Below are 27,998 nucleotides of genomic sequence, written 5' to 3' on the forward strand. Positions count from 1 at the left end.
TTTTAAATTACTCTACAGTACTTTATTGTAGAACCATCTATTCTCTTGTTAATGGTCATTTAACTATTTCTTTTTGAAGTACAGGAATGCAATTGACTTTTTTTTTTTTTTAAATTAACTTGTATCTCTCTTTGGTTGATCCTTTACACATTTCCCTCATCTGCAAATAATAGCTATTCTGCTTCTTGTTCTCTGATCCTTACACAGTATTTCTTTGTCTTGTTTTATCCTCTGGTTCAAACTTCTAGTACATTGTTGAAAAGAAACAGGAATAGGAGACATCCGCACTTTGTGACTGCCTTTTAAAAAAATGCTCTCAATCTTCACTGACTGTGGTAATACGGTATTTGCTAGCTGTATCCAGTTACAGAACTTCCCTTGTATCATGGATTACTTGAGATGTTTTTATCATAGCACGAGTGTTGAGTGTTATTAAATCTATTTCTGGATCTACCAAGAGAAGCATATTACTTTTCCTTCTTATTCTTTTAACATAATGAATTACAGGGGTGCCTGGGTGGCTCAATGGGTTAAGTGTCCAACTCTTGGTTTCAATTCAGGTCATGATCTCAATATCCTGGGATCGAGCCCACGGGGGGCCCTGTGTTCAGCTGGGAGTCTGCTTGGCGATTCTCTCCCTCTCCATCTTCCCCTCCCTCCGCTCAAGCTCTCTCTGGTGAATAACATCATTGGCTCTTCTGGTGCTGACCTGTAGTCCTAGAATAAACACAGCTTGGTCATGCTTAGTTTTGTTTATTAACATATCGCTACATTTAGTTATAACATCTTTGTATCTATGTCAAGTGAATTTAGTTCACAATTTTCCTTTAAGGTCTTGTGTTTATCTGGTTTTAGTAAAGATGCTGGCTTCATAAGATGATCTTCATAATAGGCCCTCCTTTTCAAAGATCTGGAAGAGTCTGTATACAACTGAGAAGATTTGTTTTTTTTTATGTTTGGAGGAATTTGTCAGTAATCCTATCTGGCATGGGGGGATGATGCATATTTTTTCATTGAAATTTTTACTGAAATTATTGTAGATTCACACACAGGAGTAAGAAATCAGAAAGATTCCATGTGCCTTTTCTCTAGCTTCCTCCATGGGTAACATTTTGCAAAACTATAACACAAGGTAACCATCAGGAGGCCAGCAACAGTGATAAATCTTCTCCAGATTTCCTTAGTTTTCTTGTATGTCTTTGTAAGGTTGTGTTTATTTTGTTCTATACAATTTATCACACTTACAGGTTTGTGTATCTGCTACCACCACCAAGATACAGACAGTCCCATAATCACAAGGATCTTTGGACAGTCCTCTTGTAACCGCAAAGAAGAAAAGCATGTTCTTAATGCTATTTCTTCAATGGTTGGAAGTCACTCAGGTTTTCCGCTTCTGCTTGTGTCCATTTTGGTAAAGTACATTTGTTTTCTCATAAACGTTTTGCCAAAAAGGTATGAACAGTTTCTTAGTTTGCTCCCATTTAAAAAATCTCTACTTCTGTAGTGACGTCCCCCTTCTGGTCCTACATTTTTATTAGTACCTATTCTCTTTTCATATAGTCATCTCATCAGAAATTTCCCTATTTTTCTTTTCAAAGAATCAACTCTCATTTAATTATTCTTCTTCACTGTATTGTTAATTCATTATCTCCTGCTTTTATCTTTTCCTTCCTTCTGCTTTCTTACAATTTGTGTATTTCCCCGCTAACTTCTTAAGAATGAAGTCATTAATTTTCAGTCTTTTTATAACCTATTCATCTATAAGTCTCTCTCTTAGTAATTCTTAGATGAGTTTTATTCATCAGCATGTAGAATTTTCATTGTTTAATCACATATTTTCTAAATTCCAATATGAATTCTTCCTTGACCCATGAGTTTTAAACTGGGTTTCTTTATTCTTCTTTTGTTACCTTATCAATGCACTGTGATTACAGAACACAGTCCGTATAATATACATTTTTGAATATTTGTGGAGACTTACTTTGAGGTCTTAATATTTGATTAGTTCTTATACTGTCCCATGTGGATTTGAAAATAATAAGGTTCTCTGCAATGGTGAGTTCCTTATACATATTCATCAGAACAAGCTCACTGTGATCTTACCTTCTATATGCCTACTGAAATTTTTGTATGATTAAAAACCCATTAAGTGAGGTCTATGGAAGTTATTAAAATTGTGAAATTGCCAACTTCTCCTGTAATTCTGTAAACTTCTGCCTTTTACATTTGAAGCATTAAAGGCACTCACAGTTTTATAATTACAATACCTTCATGGTGCTTTATCTCATCATTTGGCAAGAACTCACTTAGTCCTTAAAAATGCTTTCACTTCAAAGTCTTATTTTTCTGGTATTTGTATCCCTATGCAAATGCCTCACTAGCTTTCATTAGATTTGCTGGGCATACATTCTCTCAACTTCCTACTTTCAACCTTATATACTCTCATGTTTTAGAAGTTGTCATTGTAAAAAAAAAATTTTCAACCCACTCTGGTAATTAATCTTTTAATATCTTTAATATCTTTTAATATCTTCAATGTTTATCCCAATTATATTCATTTTGACCTGTTTATATTTTAAAGATCTAATTTGCTAATTCTTTTTTCTGAGTATCTTCCCCTTCTCCCCTATTCCATTCTTTTTGGATACCTTGTTTATTCCTTTTTTTAAAACCGCTTTTGATTTGGAAATTGTATATCCTATTTGTGTACCATAAGGTTGCCGTTAAAAGTCTAATAGGTACCTTAAACATATTAACGCCTAAAGTTTACCAAAGGGGCGCCTGGCTCAGACGGTTAATCATCTGCCTTTGGCTCACATCATGATATCAGAGTCCTAGGATCAAAACTGAGTCAGGCTCCCTGCTCAGCGGGGGGTCTGTTTCTCCGTCTCCTTGTTTGTGCTCACTCTCTCTCTCTCAAATAAATAAAATCTTAAAAAAAAAAAGTTCACCAAAATCTTTTTCTTCTGAGTGTTATCTTGAATATCCTTTTTACAGATTTATTTGTTGATTCTTTGAGAGACAGAGAAAGAGCGTGCATGAGTAGGGGAAGGGGCAGAGACGATGGGGAGAGAATCTCAGGCGGGCCCCCCGCTGAGCAGGGAGCCTGATGCGGGGCTCGATCCCAGGACCCTGAGATCATGACCTGAGCCAAAACCAAGAGGCAGCTGCCTAACCGACTGAGCCACCCAGGCGCCCTGAGTCTTGAATATCTTTAGTCAACTCCCCCAGCTTACCTGTTGACACTTTGCCTTTTCTCCTTCTGAAACCAGCCGTTTTTATTATTATTTTATAAAGTCAGAGTTTAAGGCTTATCTACATATTTGCAAATATCTTTGGTCCTTATTCCTTTTGTATTTCACTCCTCCCTTGCAGGTTTCAATTTTCTTCTTCAAATACCTCTTCCAGTTTTCTTCTTCTTCTTCTTTTTTTTTTTTTAAAGATTTTATTTATTTATTTAACGATCAAAATTAGGCAGAGAGTCAGGTACAGAGAGAGGAGGAAGCAGGCTCCCTGCTGAGCAGAGAGCCCAATGTGGGACTCCACCCCAGGATCCTGGGATCATGACCTGAGCCGAAGGCAGAGGTTTTACCCCACAAAGCCACCCAGGCACCCCCAAGGAATCTTTTTCAAAAAAGGAATGTTAGAGGTAACCTCTGTCAGTGAGGGTTAGAGATAAACTTGGAACTTTGTCTCAAAATTTTATTTCAGCGTCACTCTGAAGTTACAGCTCAGATGGGTTCGACTTCACTCTACACTTACTTTTTTCTTGTCTTCTCAAAGGTAACACAGGAAGAAACCTGCAGTTAGTCTCAAGAACTCCCATTAGTGATCTCTTTCCTCTGATTGGCAAGTCAGCTTCTTGGGCTCTCTGCAGTTTCCCCGTATCTGAGCTTGTGTTTGAGACTTGTCATGTTTCCTCAACCTGATGATCACGGCTGCCATCGACACCGACAAATGCTCGGTTTTATCTCTTCAAATCATGCCTTTTTCACATTTCTCAATTCCTTCTTTCTGGAACACCTAATAAATGCACTTTGAAACATCCCATTCTATCTTAACATGTCCACTCTCTATCCTCAAAACCCGAGAGTGCTGGGCTTAGAGCCAGTGCCTGAAACATATCTGTAGAATGAATGACTTACACTAAATCCATCATGGAAATAAGAATACGTGCAGCATGCGGCACCTGGGTGGCTCAGTGGGTTAAGGGTCTGCCTTCCGCTCAGGTCACGATCCCGGAGTCTTGGGATCAAGTCCCACATTGAGCTCTCTGCTCAGTAGGGAGCCGCTTTCCCCTCTCTCTTTGCCTGCCTCTCTGCCTACTTGTGATCTCTCTCTCTGTCCAATAAATAAATAAAATCTTAAAAAATATGTGCAGCAGCCCAAAGAAATCAGATTAGCCATTTATAAGACAAAACTCGGGCATCTCCTGGAGTTCAACTCCTAGTAGGCGAATCTTCAACCTAGTAGCCAAATTCAGGTATAAAAACTGGAACCTGGGATGATTTAATGACAAGAACCAACTGTTGACATATGCCACTTGGTGTATGTACTTTGGGAGGGGCAAAGGGATGGCGACTGTGATTTGTTCTCCATTTCAAGGAAACTTGATAAAATGGGTCAGAAAATACACAGAGCACCAACCTGACACATCACAAATGGCACGATACCAGGATTTAGTTCCCTCTTCAAGTCTCCTTTTGGGCACTTACTACAGAACAGAAGTAATTAAGTTTGTACTGACTACACTATCTACTAGAACACAGTCTTACAAATCTTCAAGGTGAGCACTGGTCGCAGTATTTCTGTAACTAAATCAAGGTACAAATTGAAGTAATTTGCCGTAAGTTATCAAGTTAGTTAATAACGAGACCCAGATTTAGCCAGTGTCCTCCCCATCCCAGTGCCCACACTCTGGTGCCTTCTTGCTTGTCCAGATGCTGCCTCCTCAGTGCAGATCCTATACTCAGAAAACCGAACCCGCTTTCAGTCAGATTAGGTCAGTGTCGCCCAGCGCCTTATACCCACCCCATCATCGGAACCACAACATTCTGGCTTCTCCGTCTGAGAAGAACTGTATCGTCATCATCCTCAAAGATGCTCGTTATGCACTACACATATTATTGCCTTTAACGTTCCTCCACACCACCGAGTGGAGGAAGCACAAAGAGAACCACTTCACTTCACAGAGGAGGAACCTGAGATTCACAAGTACGCACTTCTCGCACAATCGCAGTGTGAGCGATCCCAAGAGCACAGCCCAGCGATCCCAAGAGCCCTGCTCTCAGCTCTCCAGCCCCACTCTTCCTTCTCAGAGACAGCGGGGAGTGTGCCGAAGAGTTAGCCCTCGTGACCACATACAGGATGCTTAGCTTTATTAAAAATATCTTTACGAACAAAATAAGAGAAACAGTAACCAAAAATTCATATTTAGAATGTGTAGAAACTGTATTTCTATATAAATTTTCATTTTTATTAGTCATTCAAAATTTTGCTCACTTTACTATCTTCCAGGGATAGTGGTTATAGGTAGGGTAAAAACGTCTGGACATTTTAGCATTTTTGTCTTCATATGCAAACCACTTGCAACCATTGCTGATACCAGCAAATATCCCACCTGCAATTATTCAATTAGAAACTTTTTTTGAAAAATCTGAGTAAATAATTTTTTGCTGCATGTTTGCATACATTAAAATATAATCATGAAAAACAGGTTGGTTAGCAATGAACAAATCTGTCAACGGTGTTAAAGGTCAGGCCCGATATTAACACAGACTACCTCGACACCCGTGAAAGACACTTCCAAGAGAAGAAATAATTCAAGTGCCCAAACACACACACTTTTGTTCCTGCAATTAACTACATGGGTATCCGTATTAGGACTGTTAGGATTCTAACAATCTCAGATTTTAAAAGATTTTATTTATCTAAGTGAGAGAGACAGAGCATGTGTATGTGAGTGCAGGAGGGAGAGGGTGAGAGAGAATTCCAAGCAGACCCCACACTGAGCATGGAGGCCAACTCAGGGCTCAATCTCTCACTCTGAGATCATGGCCTGAGCTGAAATCAAGAGTCGGACGCCTAACTGACTGAACCACCCAGGTGCCCCACAATCTCAGGATTTCTAGAAGCAGCACATGGAAGAAGAAATTAGGTATAAGACCTAAGGAAACTGTCCATAAGAAAAGAAACAAAGCTCAGATGACCTCTCAGGGAGTGGACAGTACTTCCTCCTGCTCGGGAAGGCCAAAAGGCGGACCGGTGAGTGCCTCCGTCACAACCACTCGAGACCACACCTCATCCCACCAAGCAGAGCTTGGGCTCCAGTAGGTTGCTTGGTTGGGTGACTCGAGCACAAGTTTGATGTGACACCATTTTGGAGAACATCTAACTCATATTTTACTTATCAATCTTTTCCTCATGTACACACACACGTGCACACATAAACAGCCTTAGCGATAATCCTGAAACAGCTCAGCGATTGCCACACAGACACATCACCCAATTCAACGGAAACCCAGAGCTCACGGTAGGTATGCGGTGTTTCAGGGGGTGCCATCGTCAGCTCTGATTATTTGTTTTTTTGAATGGTGACCCTAACTTGCTTTTCCAGTTCCAGTAAGTTTTGGTAAAATTTTTCAGCAGTGTCTTCATCTAGGTCCATCTGGAAAAGAAGCAATGATAGGGATGAACAGAAAGCAAAAAATAAAACAAATGGCATTTGTGTAAAACAAAGGCACTCAACGTACATGAGAGAACCAAAAAAAAAAAGTAAGAAAAGAAAACGAACAGGCCTGGTAGGTCAGGCTGGGTCCCTGCCTCAGATCCTGAGGACGTGTTCAGTCCAAACTCCCGCCTCGGCAAAGTTCTGCAGGCTGCCCTTACACGGCAAGCCTGGAAGACTGCGGGCTTCGCTCTCTCCCCCGACACCTGCGTGTCCAGGCACAGGGGACCCCAGCCCACGGAGATGTAAGGACCAAAGGGAAAAAAGTTTTTTTGAAATTGAACTGCCATCCACTTAATGGCCACCTTCTTTCATAAAGAGCCAAGCGTTAGCCAGGTTCACCCGCCTCCAGATTAAAGCCCACGTTGCCAGGCTCCACGGGAAGTCACTCTGCTCTGGCCAGTGAGATCTGCGTGGAAGTGGGTGGTCCTGCCACGAGTCCGCTTGGAAGGCCTGGGCACCCTCTTCTTTCCCCCTCCTTCCATCCTGCTCTTCAGAGGTACCAGAATGAGGCTCACACGCCAGGGAGGAAGAGGGGTGACTGAAGGACCCTGGGCGCCTGGCAACTTGGGGAGCTGTCCCACCAGCCTGAGGCGACCTCTCTTCAAACTGCTTTTACCCTCAGGAAACCTGAGCTCCCATCCAGTTTAGTCTGCTGCTAGTTCACACCCTTCTGTTTCATGTAGAAAATCTAATTTTAACTCACACACTGTATGTAAATGCAAACTCTCAAGCCCTATAAAAAAAGCAGTATCTCTTTTCTGGTCAACAGAGCCTAAACGTAAAAAAAAAAAAAAAAAAAAAAAAAAAAAAGCTCTTCTTCACAAGGCTGAAAGGCTGAAAATTAAGATTTTTTTTAGCATTTTTAACTGACACTTAGGTTTATTATAAATCTCATCAGAATATTCCCATACTGGGACTGGAGGAGATATTAGAAATCTCGTTCAACCCCACCTTGGAACAGAAGAGAAAGGTGACTTGCCCAAATGAATCAAAGTTTTTAAAATGCTTTCTTCAACCCATTTCCATAAAATGCTAATATTTTAGTTTATAGAATGAAGCATTTTCGGGGCGCCTGGGTGGCTCAGTGGGTTAAAGCCTCTGCCTTCGGCTCAGGTCATGATCCCAGGGTCCTGAAATCGAGCCCCGCGTCGGGCTCTCTGCTCAGCGGGGAGCCTGCTTCCCCCTCTCTCTCTGCCTGCCTCTCTGCCTGCTTGTGATCTCTGTCTGTCAAATAAATAAATAAAATCTTTAAAAAAAAAAAAAGAATGAAGCATTTTCTCCCTATGATAAACAAGTCAGTCTCTTTGAGATTAATTGACAGTATGTTCAACAAACTCTGAGGGCCCTTTTAAAAGGAAGCTTATTAATTTATAACAGAGTTCCCAAGGTGTGTTCTCTGCGTTGTTATTCAGTATTACAAAAAATGTGAAGGGAAAAAAATCATGTAGTGAAGAAAAAATTGAAAATGGTAGGATGGGGGGGAGGGGGTTTGGGAGAAGGGGGTGGGATTATGGACATTGGGGAGGGTATGTGCTTTGGTGAGTGCTGTGAAGTGTGTAAACCTGGTGATTCACAGACCTGTACCCCTGGGGATAAAAATATATGTTTATAAAAAATAAAAAGTTAAAAAAAAAAAAAAAAAAAAGAAAAGAAAATGGTAGGATGGGACTGCACACACGCACGCACGCTCACACCGTGAACTACGGCACCTTCTCAGAGCTTTCTGTGAACAAATGTGTTTTGTGAAGTCTCTGAAAATGGGGAGTCAAATATGAAGCATTTCTCAAATTTACTTGGCCAATAAACAGCTCTTTGCCAATCTTCTCAAGGAACCAGAATCTCACAGAACATATTCTGGAGAACACTGGAGGTTCATAGGTTCCTTTTTAGTAAAGAGACACCATGGGAAGCAAGGTAATTGTTCCCCTTAGACCTCAAGCTACTGACACAGACAAGACCACTGCTGATTACCTGACATTGAGAGAATTTATTTGTCTCAATCTAATTTTATTTTATGGCAATGTCTCCCACATAAACTAGGCAATGGAAAACAGGAGGCTGAAATAAATCTTAACTCATGACAAAAATACAAGAAATATAGCTTTATAAGTTCCAAATAAACTTTCTCATTTTCTTATATGTAACTCCACATTTAGCTTCTTTTAAGAAGGCTATACTGAGTCTAAAAACCACAGCACCAAGGATTCATTTTTCCATACTTCATCCCTTGTCTCTTGAAAATACCAACCGATTGGAGCTAATAATTGTCACAAGCAGAAATGAACACTCAAAGGGACATGAACTTCACCCAGAAAGACACTTCCTACGTCATCCACTGGCAACCCGCTTCTTGTGCACCCGCCGTGTGCGAGGCAACGCACAAGGGAAGGGGTAAAATCCTCCCCCTCATAGAGCTTATACTCGGACACAGGAGTCCAACACTGAGTGAATCCTACACAGAAGAATTACGAGATGTCAAGAAAGCCTACAATGGAGGCTCCGGACGGCCTGACGGGTCACAGAAGGCCGGGATACAAGCGGACGTCTGAGGCCCAGGAAGCAATCAGCGGGTAGAAAGCAGAAGGGTCAGAGCCGTTCGGGTGGACAGAAGACACGCGCGGCGCGGAGGTAGGACAGAGCAGACCAGGATGAAAACAGGCTGGTGTGATGGCAGCGACCAGAGAGGGAGACCAGAGAGGGCAGCTGGGACCCGGGGACCAGTTCAGCGGCAGAGCAGTGACCCGCCTCCACGCGATCGTGCAAACACGCTTACCTTCTGGGTCGTTACGTAATTGCTTCCAAAGCCAGTGGTGGCGCTCAGATACTTGGTCAGAGGGTTGAGAGACTCCGGCTTTTGGTGGAAAAGCCATGCCTGGAAAGGAAGAGGATGTCAATGATTTTTTCTTCTTCAGCCCCAGGTGAGTGAGGCTGGTGGGGATCGCCGGCCAGCACCTTACCGAGCTCTACACATTCTCCTGACCAGCACCAGCTATCGCTGGCGTCTTCGTGAACCACCAGGGTAACCTGCTCCGTAGTACCCTTTGAACGCTTATTTAAAGCAGAAAAACCCTCATGTTTAAGCTCTCTTCCCTTAGTCCCCAAATCAGAGTGCACAGCACTGACGAGCTTTTTCAGAGCTGCTGCTTGGTCCACGCCACAGTAAGTACAGGTCACTGACATCATCTTTCATTTGATTAGGTAAGCCTGAACACGCCCTGTTCAGAGGACGTACGCGGAAAAAGGCGCGTCTCCCTGTCGCCCCGATGTTCCAGCCACCCACCGGTCCTCTCCGGAAGCAAGCACTCTTGCCGGTATCTTACATATTCTTCCGAAGAAAATCTGTGTCTTTAAAAACACGTATGTCCTCTTCTCCTACTCAGATGGCAGCAAAATATACACATTATTGCATACTTTGCATTTTTCTCTTGAACAAGAGGACCTTCAAGATAGGTTCGAGTCAGCAGATAGAGGGCTGTTTCACTCATTGCTAAAGAAGCCCAGTATACTGCATCTTGTGGATGGACCATCATTTATGCAATCAATTTCCAATGACGGACATACAAGTTGTTTCCAGTCTTTGCTTTCACAAACCACACTGCAGTAAATGATGCATCCATCGTCACCTCATGTTCATCTGACTACATCTATAAGACAAACACCAAAGATGGAATTGCTGGGTCAAGGGGCTGGGCACGTGTCACCTTGAATGACGTCGCTAAATGGTCCCAGACCCAGGCTACATCAGTCCACCCTCCCCGAGGCAGTGCAGGAGAATGCTCGCTCCCAACGGTCCTGCCACAACCCTGTGTGCCGAACCTCCTCATCTCTGCTAAACAGCTGAAAAACAGTCTTTCGTTACAGTTTTGATTTCCATGTCTCTTAGCATGAGTGAGGTTGAGTGCCTTTTTTTAAAGACTCTCTGTTCATACCCTTTGCCCACTGTTCCAAAAGGCTGTTTTTCTCGATTTGCTGAAGCTCCTTAACTCGTATGAAAACGAACCCTTTCCTAGGATACGAGCGGCAGCTACTCTCCTTCCACATCATGGTTAGTCTTTGGAGTGTATTTATATAGGGAGGATTCTGGTCTTGCAAAATTTTATTATCTTCATGTAATCAAAATGTTCAGGGCCACATAGGTGACTCAGTCAGTTAAGAGTCTGCTTTTGGCTCAAGTCATGATCTCAGGGTCCTGGGATACAGTCCTAGGTCGGGCTCCCTGCTCAGTGGGGAGACTGCTTCTCCCTCCCTCTCTGCCTACCCCCTTACCCTGCTTATGCGTGCTCTCTCTCTCTCTAATAAGTAAAATCTTAAAGGGGCGCCTGGGTGGCTCAGTGGGTTAAAGCCTCTGCCTTGGGCTCAGGTCATGATCCCAGGGTCCTGGGATCAAGACCCACATCGGGCTCTCTGCTCAGCGGGGAGCCTGCTTCCTCCTCTCTCTCTGCCTGCCTCTCCGCCTACTTGTGATCTCTCTCTCCGTGTCAAATAAATAAATAAAATCTTTAAAAATAAGTAAATAAATAAAATCTTTAAAAATAAGTAAATAAATAAAATCTTAAAAAAATATATTCAGTATTTTTTCTTGCAGTTCTGGGAGTAGCTAAGCACCCACATTCTTAAACTATTTAAACATGTCCCCATGTTTCCTTCTAGTCATTGTATATTTTAACTTTTATGTGTAAATCTTTTAATTTATCTAGAATTTTATTTGGGTGTGTGATCTAAAGAAAGATCCTCTTCTCTTTTTCGGCAGCATTTGCTGAGTAGCCCTCTCCCCACTAATCCGGAAGGCCACCACTATCTTACACCAGACCCCTGTGTGCTGCGGGCCTGTCCTGAACTTTCTCTTCTGTTCCACTCATCTGTCGAGTCACATGCCAGCACTATACTGCTTTCATTTACATCGTTTTCTTAAAAATTTTAAATTCTGAAATACACAAAATCCTTTATGGTAAGCCTCCTCTAATATTTTCCCATAATTCCTGTTTTACAGATAATAACAGGCTTAAACAAGTACTTCATAGCCGGAAGCTGGAGAAGTGGGATTTGAAGAGAACCAGTCCAGCTCCAGAGTCCACATGCTGAACCACGGTGCCTTCAGCCACTCCAGCCGAGTCCACAGAAAGAGCCTGAGGACCAGGGCCGCAGAGGCTTCCTACCACATGTGCGCTAGGCCCAAACCCTCATGGGTCCATATCTTCCAGGGTCTACAACCATTACTAAGTGGCAGTCGGAGGCATTCATGCACATTTTAGGAGCTTACAGCAGGGTCACAAATTTTTTAAACTGTGACATGGGTCACGCTGTCCCATCCAGATCCGGTTCATCCTTGAGAGCCCAGATCAAGGCCTACTTAGTGAGCAAAGCCTGCTCCCACCAGCTCGGCTTCCAGTGGTCCTCCTTTCGGATCACTCCGACTACTCACCACCCGATGACAAAATGACTTACTTTCTTGCCTACCTTCTACATTCCTTTTTATTTTCCCCCCGAAACATGACCCTACGCTCCTTAGTAACTGGAGATCTTGTCTTCTAATAACTCCTCGTCACACCACCAGTACTCAATACATACTTGACCGCCACACCTGGTTTTCAGTATCTGAGATGTTCGAGTCCATAATCTCTGAAGGACACGTGCTATTTCTAATGCTTTGGCAAATACATGAAGGACTAATTAAAACGTTTAAAAGTACTTGCTTTGACAATCCATCTGTGTTCCTATGACAAACACATTTATTTCTGCAACGTTTACCATAGTAAGAGTGCCACCCGATTCCCTCAATGTTTTCCTTGGTTAATTTCAATTCAGCCAAGATTTAAGAGCCTACTCCGTATAAGCACTAGAGTGACACAGGACAAATAAGTTTCCTCTGATGTGACAATTCTGATCCATGAGCAGAAGGTGACTTTGGGGCCCTGGGTTGACGAATCATCAGAGACATCGTTTGCATAATTAGTAATGTCTGCCACTAATGAGGAAACCCATGTAATCTGTTTGCCACGTGGGACTTAAGAACATGCACTGCCTTTCTAATAAAGTAATAGCTTGATCCTCTAATATATAAACAGAGGAAAGAGAAATCTTCATATAAGGAAATGGAGTTGGACTGTGTCACCTGTCTTCTTGGCCTACAAGATGCACCTTCTCCATAGGAACCGCTGGCCTGGCTACCATCTTGCTTTGCCTGCAGTAGGGGCTCTGTGCTTAGCTGATGTGCATCTAGCTTTGGCAGAAATGCTGTCCATACCACACAGTATCCAGCACTATGGTACATACTACTTTTAAATTTCACTCCTCATACTCTGTCCTTGGGCTCCTGGTCCCCTGTAGTCCAGAACAGGACCTTGATTATTACAGAGCTGGTCTCCTCTGTTGAGACAGCTTCCACTCCCAGTGAACTTCAGTTCACATCTGCTAAGCAACCGTACAAGTGACGGCAGCTCTAGCCAACGTACCAGGGCTTCCGTTCCATTCTCTGGCGTCAAAGTGAAAGCATTTGCAAAAAAGCGAATCTAAGGAAAAGAAAAGAAGCGTCATTCTGTGACAGGGTTGAACAGAAGCATTATTCATATATTAAAAAAGATAACCTGCATTTCTTATCACAGGACATTTTTTAAGTACTGAAAGTGGAGAAAAAAGTCTAAAAAAGAAGTATCACTTAATCTCCACCACTCTGAGCCAACCACTTTTTAACGTGAAGGCATCATTCCTTCTCCTCTTTTACTTACACCTGTCAGAATGGAGGGGCATTTTCCCCCCCAGGGCTCCCCAGGGCAAGAGAGAAACATTTCCTACAAGCAGCATGTCCTAAGATGTGCTGAAGGGATGCTGGTCCTCCAAGAAACGCAACATAAACACGCAAGAACACAGTTCCGTGGCCACACAATGCACAACCACCCCCTTCCTGGGGACTTTTAACACATCTGACCAGATTGAGAGCTCGGAGAAATCCAGTTTAATATCACTTAACCCGGGTTTCTCAAAGTGACGTCACCCTAGAACTCTTGGGAGCTTCAGGGCGTGATCAGAGACACAGGCCCCTGCAGAGAAGCAGACACTCGGACAGTGAGGCAGTGAGGACTGAGGTTGTTTGAAGCAGAGCTTACACACTGAGGAGCGTCAAAAACCTCAAATGAAATGAAACTCTGCCACCTTCTGGTTCAACTAATTCTTTTTTTAAAAAAATTAATTAATTAATTTTTAAAAATTTCTTTTTTTTAAAATTTCTTTCCAGTGTTCCAGAATTCACTGTTTATGCACCACACCCAGTGCTCCATGCAATCCGTGCCCTCCATGATACCCACCGCCTGGCTCACCCAACCTCCCACCCCCTGCCCTTTCGAAACCCTCAGTTTGTTTCTCAGAGTCCACAGTCCCTCATGGTTCGTCTCCCCCTCCAGTTCCCCCAACTCCCTTCTCCTCTCCATCTCCCCGTGTCCTCTGTGTTATTCCTTATGCTCCACAAGTAAGTGAAACCATATGATAATTGACTCTCTCTGCTTGACTTATTTCACTCAGCATCGTCTCCCCCAGTCCCGTCCACGTTGATATAAAAGTTGGGTACTCATCCTTGCTGACGAGGCATCACACTCCATAGTATAGATGGTTCAACTAATTCTTAAGTCATTTCCCAACCCTTAAGCCCATCTGTTTGGTCCCCATCAAAGAGCTGAAGTAGACAAAGTGTTGTCACTTACCAGCCATATGATGGGCAGCAGCAGAGTCCACAAAAAGGGAGGGAGGATTCCACAGGTCAAATTGGTCACCATTGTCCCTGGGCACACCACACTGGAATACAGACCCTGGCAGCACAGGGAGGAGCGGAGTAAGATTCAGATTCAGCGACTACGGACGCAGCCCGTCCAGGGCCTTGCGAGTAAGGGAGATCTGCAAACGAGCTGGGAAGCTGGGACACGGAGACTGATGCTCTGAGCTGCCCCTGAATCTGGGCAAACCGTTTCAGAGGATTCATGTCTGAAGGACTCGGGAGGAGGGTGCACAGGATGCAACGATGAGTAAGACGCGGTCTCTGCTCTCCAGAAACTCACAGAATAAAGAGCAACCCAGCTTCAAGCTGGAGGAGGAAAGGCGCATCTGGTTACCGGAGTTTGCCGGGGATTGGCTTAATGGAAGATCAGCTCATCGGTCATGATAAGCACTTCAGATGAAAAAAGACATCCACGATACAGTCTCTGCCTTCCAGAAGTTTCTGGTCTGGTAGGGAACAGACAGCTAAACCTAAAGCTTGTGTCTGCTCCCCTGCAGGTACAGAAACCGCACACTCCTGCCAGGAGAGGTGAATGAAGGGCTGCTCGTGCTCGTGCTTCCACGAAGCCCCTCCCCCACACCTGCAGTTCTGCATCAGGACCTTAGCCCAGGACCTGCCAATCTAGAAAGATCTGCCCTTGAAAGAGAGCCCAGTTAACACAGAGCCTGTGCTGCCAGGAGGGGCCTGGGTGGGCTTTACTCGACCTGGGAGCACAGGGATTGGTTCTACTAGTTGACTTAATTCAGTTTTTATTACCTTTCACCTTATGTAGCCATTGACCATTTTAACTCTGCTTTTTATTACTTTCAATTTTCTTTTTCACTGTGCCCCAGTGCAACACAGCAGTTCAGTGGGCAGAGAGCACCCTGAGCGGAAGCTGGAGCATTTCTCTTCTTTTATCTAGCGCTGCAGAGGTGCCGTAGAACCTGACAGATTACCCAATCCCAGGGGGTCCCCTTGATTTACCAAAGGTCCCCTGAAAAGAGTTAAGAGCCTGGACTCATCAGAGACCAAAACTTCTCCCCAAGAGAGTAGCACATTTTCCCCCAGTGACAGCTCCGGGGGCTTGCTTATTCTGGGGGCCAGCTAGGAAGTCAGGGACTCTTCAATCCTAAGTGAAGACATCTGTGACCTGAAATCCAGGGTCTCTGACACCTGTGACATCCTGATGTTGAGTGACACAAGAAATAAACAAGGAGGCAGCCTCATCTGAGAACCCGGTCCCCCCACACGTCACAAGGCTCAGCGGTTACAGGCAACCTGAGCGCTGCTATGAGACGTGGACAAGGGGCGCTGATTAAACTCTAGCAGGTGGCCCGCATGCACCGGCAGCATTTCCAGGGACACAAGCCTTCACTTCAAGAGAACGTGGTTCTCTCTTCCTAAAAGCCGAGGAGAAAAAGCCGTGGGCTGAAAACCAATCATACGGATTTTAGGAAGCAGCAGTATTAGCTAAATCTCTTTTTTTTTTTTGTAAAAGATGAAGTCCCAAAGCTTCTGACAATTAAAAACCTAAGTGAAATCCCAAAGCATTTTATGAGAAGAGATGCTAATCCACTCTGACCTTGTCCCCAAAAGGAAACTTCCAGAGAACAAGCAGTTATGACAACTTTTGAAACATCTCAAGAACCTCAGAAGGAGGCTGACCACTGGACCAACACACTGAACTCAAATAAAAACAATAATAGTAATAATAAACATAACAACAACGACAACCAACATAAACACACACAGGCACAGCATAGACCACACACCTTCCGTCCACACAAGACACCCACACACATGCACATACCACAGGCACACCCACAGCACACACCCCCAACCCAACATGTGCCACGTCCAGACACTCCCCCCACTCACTCATATATGCACACATATGTGCGTGCGAACACGCGCACGCACACACACACTCACACACAACACATTCTGCCGCTGCGAGCTACTGTGAGTGCTTCACACCATCTCCCTCTTCAACCCTCCCAACAAATCTGTGAAGCAGGCACTATTTTTATCCCTATTTTTCAGATGAGGAAACTGAGGCATTGGGAGATGAAATAATCTGTCCAAGGATTCAAATCCAGTTCTAGGAGGTGTTCTCAGCTTCTGTTCTTAGGCCATCCTCTCCCCTAAGAGACAGGGTTCCAGGAGAGAGAGTTCTATCTGAGAAGACGTCCACTCCAGGATAAACCCAGTCAGGACCATCACAGGAGGCTCTGCGTCTGACGTATCACCAGAGAAGTTCCCGCAGGGGCAGACAGCTTCTTGGTCATCTTTTTCTTTCTCCTGTCTCCTCAGTCCTAAGCCTGGCCCAGTGCCCTAAACATGGTAGCTCTTTGGTAAATATTAGTGGAATTAAATTTCTCCAGTCCCACACTCAAACAGCAGAGTTAAAGCAACAAAGGAAAATGCGGTAAGAAAGACTGGAGATTTTCAGTGAAGGTCTCAGACCCGAGCAAGAGAGACATCCAGAGAACAGCAGGCTCCAGACCAGAGGCCACAGGGAGCTGGCATGACCGGCAAGGGCTGCCTTCTCCAAAGACAGACCCCCGACACCCGGAGTCCTCAGAGAAAGCTCTGCATCTCACCAAAGATCACCACTATCCAGAAGGCTTTGTAACTACTGACAGTCTGTGACAAACAGTGGGACACAGTATGGTTTAGGGGGAAGATTCCAAGCCATGGTCAGACAGCCGCGGGCTCAACTCACCGTTACCTTAGTTGTGTGACCTCTAGGTAAGCCACCCAACCTCTCCAAAGTGTGGTGTCTCCACATGAAAATAGGAATACTCAGACCTACACTCACCGTGACAGGAAAGGCACTGAATGACACACACGTAAGGGGTACAGCCCCTCAGACATAGTATGTGCTTAACAGTAAGTACTGGCATTGTCGGTGGTGTTGTCCATAAGTTATAGCTCTTGAAAAGATACAGAATGGTGAAGGAACCCCCATGTACCTAAAAGTCAGGAGCTAATTATCTCTGCCCAAAAACTTTTATGTACACCAACTGTGATTATACGTCTTCTCTTGTCCGCACAGCAAGAAGAAATCCTGCTGCTCAAGAAACGACACCACATCTTCTAAAGGACAACACTTTATAGAACACCAGCCCTGTTACAGGAAGTCAGCCGAACTTGGGAAACCACCACCCGGCTGCCCCCGTCTCACCGAGCCGGGCCTCACCCGCGGGTTGAAGTTCCGGTTCAGCGCCACACTCAACAGGTCAATGGCGTACTTGGAGGAGCTGTAGGGCTCCTGGCCTCGGCGGTGCTGGATGTCCTCAAGGTGGAAATTAGACCTCCTTGCATTGCGAGATGACGTCCAGATGAGCCGGGAAGGATGGTCGCTGTGACAGAGGAGGGGTTCCAGTTCCCGAATCTGAGTGAGATAAAAAGGAACCACCAAACGGATGGAGGTCTACTGGAGGAGCACAGGAGGACAGCTGGGACACCACTGTGACCGGGAGTGTCATTGCTGGAGGGGCGACTCCAGACATACGACAGGGGAGGCTACAGCCACCCCCGCAGAGACCAGTTAGAGACAGTATGAACAGACGCTTAGCTTCATGAAGATACAGATGGTCACATATAAAAATACGTACAGGTACTCAGGTGCCCGTGGGTTACAATGCACGTGTATCCCCCTGCTCTGTCAGGCCGGAAGCCACTGCTCCAGCAGCAGCAGCAAGCACCAGATCTTGTTTCTACCATCATTGTCTGGTAAGAGGAGCCAGATCTTGGAGCGCCTGAGTGGCTCAGTCAGTTAAGTGTCTGACCCTTGATTTAGGCTCAGGTTGTGACCTCAGGACCTGGGATGCAGCCCCACGTCAGGTTCCACGCTTGGCAGGGAGTCTGCTTGAGGATTCTCTCCCTCTTTTCCTCCCCCGTTCAAGCTCTCTCTCTCCCTAAAATAAATATATCTTAAAGAAAAAAGAAAAAAGAAAAAGCGGAACCAGATATCCTTAGGGAGATAGTTGATTCTATGACTGGAGCAGGAATATATCCAATGACTCGGAACCATCTTCTAGTGCCAGAAAGGATACGCTCAAAACAGAAAAGCACACCAATGAGGCTATCAACAGAGATATGCAGGATCCATCACAAAGAGGCCCAATGGCAAACTGAAATATTCTGGGCAAGAAAATAAAGTAGTATTTCCACCTCAAAGTAGAAAATACACATCCACAAGCCCAGAGGAATAAAATAAGTGATTTTTGCAGCTTATTGAGGTATACTTGACCAAGAAATGGTGGGGTAAAGCCGTAGATGGAGAACAGACAATCTCTCTTGCAGGAAAATTCTAAATAATTTATGCAGCTAATCAACCCTTCAGGGCATCAAACATAACCCCTTCAGGGAGAGCAACACATAGTCCATCTCTTCCAAAGAATACAATATGGAAAGGGAGAGAAAAACAAAAAGAGAGACTACGATGAAAAACCTGACAAACACTACCTCACCAGGTGATCAAAGAGAACGTCACAGTGACAGCTCACACCGGCAATGTGAGGTGACCAGAACGGTACATCACCTCGTGGTCCTCCTCCCGCAAACAGAACACTCAAGTCTCACCCTGAGAAGCATTTTGGACAAATCCCAACTGAGGACAAAGAGCTCAGCCAGAATCCTCTAAACCATCAAGATCATGAGAAACAAGGGAAGTCTGAGAAACCGTCCCGGCCAAGGGCAGCCTGAGGAGATCACCACTGTGCGGTATCCCAGGAGGCGTCACAGAACTGACAAGGGGACGTCAGGCAGAACGGAAGCTGAATAAAGTTCGGACTTCCATTAATAAGTATCAGTGTTGGTTCTCCGACTGCCATAAATAGTGTGGTAGAGAGAACGGGGGTGGGGGGGAACACAGAGCTCTCTGTACTAGCTTTGCCCAAATTCTGTCAATCTAAAGCTATGCTAAAACAAAAACTGTATTAAAGAAAAATCTAGGAAAGTTCCCAGATGTGCTCCACATTTGCAGTGAACAAGTCAGTCAAATGCAATCAAGATATAACTGATACACATGAGATTAAAGCAGTTACCTGGTTCCTGGACTATAATACTACCCTGCGCTTAGAACATCACAAAACCACCTCTACTCTTTATAACAGCCCTCAAAGTTTGGTCATGTTACACGTAACCAAATTGGGGAGGGATGATCTGTTTATCCAATGCATTTAAACCTGAACCTAGAATCTAAGCTTGTGTTCCATAGGAAGTGGTAAGATTCTTAAACCTAATATGAAGACAGTGGGAAGCATTCTAAGCCTTCTGATGATTTTACTTGATAAATCCATCCCCAAACCCCTGCTGATATGCCTCCTTCTGCAAGGACACACAGGTATCGGCCATGTCATCAGGACACCTGCGATCGCTGTGCCCATGGCCATGGCCCTCCTCTGCCATTCCCCCAACCCACATGACTCAAACACCTGATCTTCCGAACAACTTAATTTTTTTTTTCTGAACAACTTAATTTTTAAACACTAGGTTGTCACAAAATTAATAGACTAGTAATAATGATCTTCTAGCATTAACAATGAATAATTCAAAAAGAAGGCAAAGAATGAGTATTATAAAAAGATAGAGGCAACATTAGATAATGGATCTGTGTAAAGGTATAAAGACCAGACAAGAATTCAATCCCATTTTAACTCTACATTTTAATGAACTTTTGTCATTGAAAAAGTGACACCATGTCACACTAAATAAATAGCACTAATGGTTGTAGAACGACACGCAAAGCTCCCCCTCATCCCTGATATCCTGGAACCCACTTCATCAAGTCAACCAGTGCTCCTCATTTCATCTGTAACATTCTAGAAATATTATGTACATTTACACACACTACGTGAAGACAGATCTTCTGTTTCCGCAAATGAGATCATGCAGCACCCTGCTATTCCTTCTTCATAATAAAATACAAGAGGCTGTTCCACGTAAGTGCAAAACATTTATCTCATTTCTTTTCGTGGGTCCATAATATCCCAACATTTGCCTACATCTTCATTTACCGTAAATACAGGCGAGAGCTCGAAGAGTCCCAGCGCCGAGGGGAATGAGGCTGAAGGTGAAGAAGAATGGGGGTGAAGAGGCAGGCACCAGACACACCCAGCCTCGGAGTTCCCCCAACACCAGGGAATGACAGGCCACCAGCGACACAGTTGGGCACTACTTCCTCTAGACAGTAGAGCTGTCCTTGGGGATTACGCCCGAGCAAGAGTGCAGAACAGGCGAGAACAAGTGTCACATCTCTCACTCACATTTACACGTGTGCCTGGAACTATAACACACGGTACAGATGCTGAAGAATCAGAGATCAAAACAGTAAGAGACGAATTGTGGATTCTTGCTTAATAGAGGCCTGCCCACCCCCTATCCTATCTAGCACCAAGCCCAGTTTCGAAGAACGTTCCGAACAGGACCGGCACACTTCCTCACTTCTGTACATTGTTTCTGAAGGCCCCTGTGTGTTTCTTTCTCACTTTGTCTCTGCTCTCTAAGTTGATGTCAAAAGAAAGATGATATATCAATCGAATGCTTTAGGGAAGCCATGTTTTCACAGAGTGCAGTAACAACCCTATTTCAATACTCCAGGATTTTATGCGAGCCATGATCGATGGGCTTAACAAACAGGCCTGGGATGTGGCCACGCAAGCTTTTAGGATTAGAGTAATAACGAGAGCATCTTGAGCCCAAAGTCTTTTTACCAGAATAAAGTGGCCAAAGACGTTGGTTTCGAACACCTCTTGGAGCCCGTCGGCAGTGACTCTGTCCTCCTGGGTCAGCAGTCCTTCAGCTGTGGAGAATATATGAATCACTTTTCTGAAACAGGAGAAGACAGTTGTATGCCTTTTAAAAGCATCTTTAACTGAAGATACTGGAAAACACTCCCTGCTGCCCTGCCCTGCCCCGAAACTGCATTTCCTTGCTCCTACAAAAACACCCATTTCTCAGACTGTGTTCATGTGCGGATAATAAATAAGATGCAAAAACTCTTCCTTTCCCCCAATTCAGGGAAGTGCTTACATTGTAACTCACAGCACCCACTGGGCCCTGACTCAAAAAAAACCTGCTGCTAAAACTCGTTTCACCTTTTCTTGGCCTCAGGTTGCAGGTGAACTGCTCTGGGGAAGTAATAGCCACACCAGACTCTGTGCAAACGGATGGTTAGCTGCCCAGGTCACACAGGTTGGTTTTTTTTTTTTTTAACTGGGAATTCTTAAAGCACCAAACACAACACATAAACTTGTGATTTGTCGTGAGATCCACTGAGTCGGTCAAGATCTGGGGGGGGGGGGGGGGGAGGGGGTGTAATGGAAGAAAAGTAAAACAAAAGTAGCACCGTAGGAAGAGAGCAAATATCTATGTATACTAAGTTGAAGATAAGATTTATTTCTCACTGTAGGTTGTGGGCAGACATTCTTGGCAGTCACTGTGTTACTGTGTGAGAACACAATACTGTGTGAGAACACTGTTATTGTGTTACTGTGTTACTTGAGAATCTCCCAGGGGAGACCTTCAGTTCTGCGCACTGTCCCCACCTGTGGGCCAGCGCCCCTGCTGCAGAACTGGACAAGCCAACTGCTCCAACAATCTCACTGACAACTCTGCCCAGCTCTGAAATGTTCCTGTTACTGGTCACGTCCCGGCAGATCAGACATGGACCTTCCGAGGCATCTGGCCACTTGGGATGTCCTGGAGACCTAGAGCGACCTGAGACCCAGGACCTGCGGCACCTCCAGCACAACACGGACGCAATACTTCCTGTCTGTGTCTTCTCCGCCGGCCCTCAGTCCCTTCACCTCACCTACCAAGGGCAAAACCACTGATTTCTTCTACTCGGTTCATCTAGAAAATGGACATTACCTTGAAAAGAGGCTGGAGAAAAGTGCTTTGATGTTTAGCTGTGGGTTGGGCATGATCCCAGCATTCAGATAGACATAGTCTAATCTCTGAAACCTGCAAGGAAAACACCAAGACAAGATTGTTCATCTTCTCTAGAGCAAATGAAACAAAGAAAACCCACGCAGGACAGAAGATGCTTTCCGGAGGGGACACGTGACACATGAGGGTCACACCACTTCTTTCTCAATGGTGTTTCTCCAGCCACAGTAAATATTTGAGTACTCTGTCCTTGACAGTGGCTTCAAACAGAATCTGGGGAACTGCAATGGGTTTTGAAGTTAAATCAAAGCTCCTTCCAGCAGGGGCCCCGCACCTCCGTGCGCCCTCCCACGTCACAGCCCTGCTGCCTCAAGTCCCTGCTAAGTGACCTAATATACTAAATACAAAGTTACTAAGTTTGTGATGACAAATATCTTGGAACTTTGAAGGCAACTGAGAAGAGTTAATACTATGAATGTTACAACCAAAAATCTTGAAAGTCGTTGTACTGGAAAGGGCTCTTCTTTTTTTCTTTTTTTAATTTAATTAATTAACATATAGTGTATTCTTAGTTGCAGAAGCAGAAGTCAGTGATTCCTCAGTCTTATATAACACCGCGGGTTCCACCCCGTGCCCTCCTTAATGTCCATCACCCAGTTACCCCGTCCCTCCACCCCTCCAGCAACCCTCAGATTGTTCCTTCTGTTGAGTCTCTTCCAGTTTGCCTCCCTCTCCGATTTCATCTTGTTTTGTGTTTTCCTCCCTTCCCCATGACACTATTTTGTTTCTTAAATTCCGCATATGAGTGAGATCATAAGGTATTTGTCTTTCTCTGATTTATTTTGCTCACATAATACCCTCTGGCTTCATCCACACCATTGCAGATGGCAAGATTTCATTCTTTTTGATGGCTGAATAGTATTCCTGTGTGTGTGTGTGTGTGTGCGCGCACGTGTGTGTAGATCTATACATGCACACGTCCTCTTTATCGATTCATCTGTCAGTGGACATCTGGGCTCTTTCCAAGTTCGGCTATTGCAGACATCACTGCTATAAACATTCGTGTGTAATTATTCTTAGAAAATGTATTCTCAGCCTTCAGGGGTGACTGTGGAAGCAACTGAAGCCATCAGGGCCATTCCTGGTCTTGGGCTACTGAACTCAACAGCCCGGTATGACCAGGATCCCATGATCTCCTGGGGCAGGGCACAGGTTATGAGCTATGAATCAATCCCCCTTCCTGCCTCCGGAGAGAGCTAGCGCAAACATCCTGCTGCCCCTTCCCCATGCCTGCCTCCCTGCGTGCCTACGTGCAGGGAAAGGTGCAGGCATCCTTTGCATCTTCAGGATGACCACTGCTCCTTTACACCCCTTTCCCACACTTCCGAGACAGAACATGCATTCGTTCAGAGGGTGCCACATCTGTCCTTGCTGTTCTAATAAAAAACAGAACAAAAGCCAAGCACAGAAGCCAGCGGCTGCTCTCTCTCCCAGCGGCAGTCCTGCACATTCCCTTAGATCGTTGTCTGAGAACTTTATTTCAGTGCATGATGATAAGTGGGGTGCACGTGCCCCTTCGGATCACTGCAGTGGTATCTTTGGGGTAAATACCCAGTAGTGCTATCCTGGGTCGTACGGTCAACTCTTTGAGGAACCTCTGTACTGTTTTCCAGAGTGGCTGCACCAACTTGCATTCCATCAACAGTGGAGATTTTTTTCCTCCGCATCCTCATCAACACCCGTCTTTTCCTGACTGTTGATTTTAGCCATTCTGACATTGTGGGGTGGGCTCTCACTGAGATTTTCATTTGTATCTCCCTGATGCCCAGGGACGTGGAGCATTTTTTCATTTGTCTGTAGGCCTGGAATGAGCTATCTTCACTGAGGATGAGAGGTTCTTTTCTGCTAAATGAGGAAATATAGCTAAATCCATACAAAGCAAAGAACTGGTCGAGAAGGTTTGGGGAAAGGAATGCCCGAAGCCTGATTTTGAGCTCAAAACTGCTGTACTGACTCCAGGGTCTCTAACTCAGTAAGGACATTTCTTTTGCAGCTTCAAAGGCTTGAAAACTCAAGGTTATGGAAGAGCAGGGCATATGGAACCAGAAAACCTCCTCACTTTTTCAGAAAGATGTTGTGGCAGAAAATTCTAGGAGAAAGGACATTTCACAAGAGGTTAAGGCTGAAACTAGAAGAGCAGGATGAAGAAAACCAGCTTTACCTTCTCTGTAACTTGTGCATTCGCAACAGGGAAATGCAAATGGGCTGGCAACCCCCAAACATAAAACACAGAGCTGTAGTCTTCAGCAAATGCCTTTACCAAAAAGGCCTTCTGTGTTTCTACTGTACTTCATTTTACTGTCCAAGGAAATAAAGCAACTCTCCTTTCTTAAGGACCTCAATGACAAAAATGTTTGAAGGGGTACCTGGGTGGCTCAGTTGGTTGGGCGACTGCCTTCGGCTCGGGTCATGATCCTGGAATCCCAGGACTGAGTCCCACATTGGGTTGCCTGCTCTGCAGGGAGTCTGCTTCTCCCTCTGACCCTCTCCCCCTCATGCTCTCTCTCTCTCTCAAATAAATAAACAAAATATTTTTTTAAAAAGTTTAAAAATCAATTATTCTGCATATCTTTAAGGCTGAATATGGACTAGTATGGGGCTCCCCACCTTTTTGGATCATAAATTCCTCCTAGAATTTATAAATAAAAATAAAGCAAGCCCTCTTTTCCCAGGAAAAAAAAAATGCATTCTGCACCTATATGCAATTCTGTGTACACTTTCCACGGAGTTGTACATCCAAGGACTCTATTCCTTCCTATACCAAGTATTTCTCAACTGCCTATTACATGCCAATTATCATGTAGATGTGAACAAATCTTTATGGGCCTGGGGGGTGGGTATGGAAATCTCTGAAGAAACAGGGTGCAGATGTGGGTTCTTGGACCAACTCAACCAACATCAAGTCCTATAACATTCTTAGGCACCTGTCCAACTTAACGAAGTTGTTACATGGAGGAGAGATGCAGAAACTGTATTGAGAAAGGAGTTACCATAATGTCCACACAACTAGCCATACATCAAGATGTACTCAAATTCATCCTCATGAAATAATCACGATTATGACTGAGCCTGAAAATGTGCTCCTGAGACACCACGGGTCACTCTGTACGGATCTCGCCAACATAATGTCTTACACTGCACCTGTGTCTTTCTAGGTTTTCTTCTTTCTCATTCTGTTCACGCCGTCTCATGCAATCACGCGAGAGAAAACCTGTCACCCAGAAGCGTACCTTTGCTTGAGCTCCCCGGTGGCCCGGAGGACTGACTGGAGGTTGCAGACATCCACCTGCACGACGCTGACCTCGGCGGCGGGGTGAGAGGCCAGCAGCGCCCCGCGGACAGCCTCCGCCTTGCCCACGTTCCTGCACGCCAGACACACGTGCAGCTCATCGTCCTCCTCCAGCAGCCGCTTGCAGAGTGCGAGGCCAACGCCACTGCCAGGACAATTCGGAGACCGAACATGCGTTCGTTCAGATGGTGCCACATAGGAGGCATTGCTCTCTGGTTCAGAAAACTGCCTCTACCCAGATAAGCTCCCATGAGGAGCCCCAGCAGAGGAAAAAAGACTCAAAAATTGCAAAGAAGGGACACCCGCCCCCCCACCCCAAACCTGAATAGTCAGTTACTCGCTCAGGATGCTGCCCAGTTTGCCTTTCTCCTATTTTGCAAAAGCTCGAACACACAATTAAGCACACTGCACATGGGAGCTGACTTTTCATCCGGTGGTTTGCACTCTGTACTGGCTAGGATACTGGTGAAAGGGAGTCAGTATATCACCAGCGAGAGCTGAGAAGAGCTAGTTCTAGCTCTAGCCGTTTCCCGTGTGCCTGTTTTGCTTTGCTGTCTCTGTCCCTCAAGGACAAGGGCTCTACTACCCATTGGCATCACTGCCACCATCCAAGCTTGCAAACTTCCCAATAAGGATCGGATGGATCTTTCAGTTACACAGCATGAGCCAAGTCCCTCTCAACCACTATGATCGAATAACCCGCAGGAAGAGAACAAACTTCACATGACTAAGCAGCAGGTAAGAAGAGGAAACATGAGATGGGCCCCAGGAAAGAGCAGGAGGATGAGGGCACAAGTCAAAGACAGATAAACTACTTGCGAAACTGCACAGTAAGTGAGGACACCACTCCGATAGGCGGAGCTAAGTGCAACCAAAGCCTGGGCCTTGCCAGCACAGCACCAAAAGTATTTACACTTATGCTTTCTCATTGGATAATAGCAGGTCTTTCCAATAAATATCCAAGTGCATAATATCACCATATGTGACTCGTTGACAAGAGTCCAGCTTAGGAAGTACCTTGTCGACCAGTGAGGGCACCCACATACCCCTGCCACACTGGCTGGGCTAAGACAAATGTGACTAGGTCACTGAAAGGGGGCGATTTTAGATGACGTTTGACATGTCTTCTGCCTTCATCCCTCAAAACCGCCCACTGCAACAGGCAGAAGAGAGGCCTGGTTGGTGTCATCCTCCCCACTCTTCAAGAAGTGCGGATGAGGGGCGCCTGGGTTAAAGCCTCTGCTTTCGGCTCAGGTCATGGTCTCGGGGTCCTGGGATCGAGTCCCGCAACCGGCTCTCTGCTCAGCAGGGAGCCTGCTTCCTCCTCTCTCTCTCTCTCTCTCTCTCTCTGCCTACTTGTGATCTCTGTCAAATAAATAAATAAAATCTTAAAAAAAACAAAGAACGAAAGAAAAGTGCAGATGAGAAGTCAGAGCAGGGGACAGAAGAGGCCAAGGGTCCACAGGGGCAGCCCTGGAATAACTAGGAACCGGGGAACGGCTGTCTGCGCTCCTGCCACGTCTCGCCAGGTAGAGGGTGACCTTTTAAGAGCGAGTCTGGGTGTCTAGCTGCGTCCAGGGTGGACAACTCCGCCCCCACCCCCAGCCCGCCCCACCGCTCCTGGGTGTTGAAACTTGTCCGGGGCGCAAAGTCCTGCACAGATCCGGCGCCCGGAGCACAGCGTGGCCGCGACGCTAAGCGCGGGGCACTGAGGTCCACACGGACCAGCCGGCGGAGGCGGGGTCCGCGTGGGAAGCGCCCTGGTCCCGGATCCCAGCGGGACCCCCGCGACGCTCCCGCTTGCCTTTCCGCCGTCACGTTTAATTCCAGCACGGGTCACTGAGCGGCTCGGGCCACTGAGCGGCTCGGGCCGCCGGACGCCCGCATCGGGCGCGGCGGGGACCCGGGGACACAGGGACCGGGGCTCGCGCGAGGCCCCGCGGGGCAAGGCCGGGGACGCGCCCTCCCGGGGACGGGCGCCGGCGGTGGTCCGGCCCTGCTCTTCCTGCTCCCCGCGACCCCCGACCCGCCGCCGCGGCCGCCGAAGTCGCCTCACCTGCTGGCCCCGGTGACCAGCACCACCTTCCGCATGGTCTCCCTCCCACCGCCGAGCCGCGCCGCCGGGAACCGCCACCGCCGCCCGAGCAGAGCAATCCGGCCGTCCGCCGCGGCCACGCCCACGCCGCCGCGGCCCAATCAGAGCTCGGAGGACCCGCCTCCTTGCGTCATCGACTCCGCGCTGGGCCCTCCAATCGCCGCACGCGGTGCGCTCC

The 27,998-nt window shown here is 45.8% G+C and overlaps 1 protein-coding gene across 9 annotated transcripts; it reads right to left on the reverse strand.

Moving 5' to 3' along the window:
- HSD17B7 (hydroxysteroid 17-beta dehydrogenase 7) lies at positions 1 to 27,906 on the reverse strand. 9 transcript variants are annotated; one of them, XM_082704186.1, is made up of 10 exons: positions 27,782 to 27,906; positions 25,667 to 25,870; positions 22,359 to 22,451; positions 21,200 to 21,314; positions 17,665 to 17,874; positions 14,425 to 14,529; positions 13,183 to 13,239; positions 9,504 to 9,602; positions 6,532 to 6,667; positions 1 to 717 (listed from the first exon to the last, which is right to left on the reverse strand). In XM_082704186.1, the coding sequence occupies exons 1-9, from the start codon at positions 27,814 to 27,816 to the stop codon at positions 6,575 to 6,577; spliced, it is 1,011 nt and encodes a 336-aa protein (XP_082560312.1). In that variant the 5' UTR covers positions 27,817 to 27,906; the 3' UTR covers positions 1 to 717; positions 6,532 to 6,574. The 9 variants fall into 9 exon arrangements, 5 of the variants coding, with proteins under 5 accessions (XP_082560312.1, XP_082560314.1, XP_082560311.1 ...); XR_014304209.1 differs by lacking the exon at positions 1 to 717 and adding an exon at positions 5,462 to 5,620 and having other exon boundaries at positions 17,680 to 17,874; positions 21,200 to 21,288; XR_014304212.1 differs by lacking the exon at positions 1 to 717 and adding an exon at positions 5,462 to 5,620 and having other exon boundaries at positions 14,425 to 14,986; positions 17,646 to 17,874.
- Between the last annotated feature and the right edge of the window lie 92 nt (positions 27,907 to 27,998).

This window comes from Mustela nivalis (assembly GCF_964662115.1).
Source record: "Mustela nivalis genome assembly, chromosome: 16".
Lineage (NCBI taxonomy): Eukaryota > Metazoa > Chordata > Mammalia > Carnivora > Mustelidae > Mustela > Mustela nivalis.